Here is a 1788-nt window from a genome sequence, read left to right on the forward strand (position 1 = left end):
TTTTTTTTTTTTAATGGCGAGCACCGAAGTGAAAAATTTAAAGTTAGTGTACGTTAATGTGCTTGAATTTGGACAGATAGTGGAAACAAAATAACTCTCAAACACTCAGTCATGGCTCTAATCGCACAGTTTGTTTTAGGAAAGTTGTCTGCCAAAGCAAAGATTTTCTTTAGGCAGGATTAATTGATCCCAGGACTACGACAATACATTTCATGGTTATCATCAACTAAATTAGTTTGCAGAAGAAAAAAAAAAAAAGACTTCTGTTATATGGAAGACTTCACCCACCACGTGATGTTGCAGATTACTGAAGTCCCACAATGCTGCTGAGCATTCCAAATAAACATCACCACCTCTTCCACCATTGCCACCTAATCGATACGTAAGCATTCATCAAAGTTGAAAAACCAATCAATCTAATCAAAATGACAAAGTAAGCCAACTAATCTAATCATAGACTAAGAATGAAACCGCTCAACCAAAAATAACATATAAAATATGCACAGAGCAAAATCATGAAAAGATTCAACAATTACCATCTGGCGCGCCATGGCGGTCTGTTCGGCTCCGCCGATAGCTCCAGCACCCATTTCCTCCGTCACCTCCTTTGGCCCATAACCTAAAACGATCCACCATCCTCCTCTCCTACAAAAAACGGAAACCTCAATCGGAATAAACAATACGCACAAGATCTCCACATCGGCTAATCTTCCTTTACTGTTACCACTACTCGACCATAGATGAAAAGAAAGAAACAGAAACGAAAAATAACGGCAAAACCAATGAAAGGAGGGATTTTTCTAGCACAATTGATTCTTCAGAAGAATACCTGTAAAGGAGTTGCTTTTCCTTTTTTCTTTGCAGGCGAATCTGAGAAAGAAAGCACGGTAAATAACCGAGTGGGCTCGCATGTTGACCTAAGCAATCCCTGCGCATGAGTAAGAACGCCGCGACGCCACCACATCGCTCACTAAATTCTTAGACCTTGAATGGAGAGATTAATACCATCAAATTTGGAAGGAAAGGCCAAATTAAGCTCATTCTCCATTAAAACGTCCCCATACTATCACAGTTTAAGCAGCTCGAATTTCTTACCAATTTCTTGGTTATGTATAGATTCCTTGCCAAGAGAAACAGAGAAGAAGAAACACTGACGCCAACAATCCACGGCGAATGGAGGAATGGGATAGAGATGATGCAGCCGCCGTTGTCATCGGAGGAGATCGATTGTTGGAATCAACGAGTAGGGTTTCCGCCTAAAGAATCACTTGTTCAAAATGGGGCAAAGACACAGCTAACCTTGGCGTGTTGGTTGAGAGCTTATGCTTTCAATCAAGAGATTTTGGATTCGAATCTTTATGTGCGTTGTGTATGAATTTGTCTTAAATGACCTAAATGTAAAAAAAAAAGGCAAAGTTTATTATTATTATTATTTTATTGAGAGTTTAACCTAGATAGCACTATTTCTTTGTATGTGTAACTAAGGGCTGTCAAAAGTGGCTTTCGTGTGGGGTTCAGATCAAATTTGAAACTGATCTGACATTAACCCCACTCGAACCAGACCAATTTTTTCAAATGGGTCGATTTTTTGGACTAGAATCTGACCCACATCTTTTATGTTTTACTAAAACATTTTTATTTAATTCGATTTATTTAATCCTAAATCGAATTAAGGTAATATTTACTTCAATCAATTTAAAATAAACCAAACTTAGTTTTATTTGAGCAATGTGGTTTATTATTATTTTTGAAAATAACATTTATTTATTTATTTCATAACAATTTTTT

General features: G+C 37.1%; 1 protein-coding gene across 1 annotated transcript; it reads right to left on the reverse strand.

The window, feature by feature from the left end:
• Positions 1-43: 43 nt before the first annotated feature.
• LOC110104494 lies at positions 44-1286 on the reverse strand. Its single transcript, XM_020833641.2, has 4 exons — positions 1096-1286; positions 830-984; positions 537-645; positions 44-371 (listed from the first exon to the last, which is right to left on the reverse strand). Exons 2-4 carry the CDS (start codon positions 934-936, stop codon positions 267-269), a joined length of 321 nt encoding a protein of 106 aa, XP_020689300.1. The 5' UTR covers positions 937-984; positions 1096-1286; the 3' UTR covers positions 44-266.
• Between the last annotated feature and the right edge of the window lie 502 nt (positions 1287-1788).

This window comes from Dendrobium catenatum, unplaced genomic scaffold, assembly GCF_001605985.2.
Source record: "Dendrobium catenatum unplaced genomic scaffold, ASM160598v2 fragScaff_scaffold_80, whole genome shotgun sequence".
Lineage (NCBI taxonomy): Eukaryota > Viridiplantae > Streptophyta > Magnoliopsida > Asparagales > Orchidaceae > Dendrobium > Dendrobium catenatum.

Bases quoted from the DNA above. Each gene is read 5' to 3' on its own strand.
- LOC110104494 (XM_020833641.2), bottom strand. From the start codon at position 936: ATGCGCAGGGATTGCTTAGGTCAACATGCGAGCCCACTCGGTTATTTA. The intron at 646-829 runs GTATTCTTCTGA...CGTTTTTTGTAG, and splicing joins GAAAAGCAACTCCTTTACAG to GAGAGGAGGATGGTGGATCG. The intron at 372-536 runs GTAATTGTTGAA...CGTATCGATTAG, and splicing joins CCGCCATGGCGCGCCAGATG to GTGGCAATGGTGGAAGAGGT.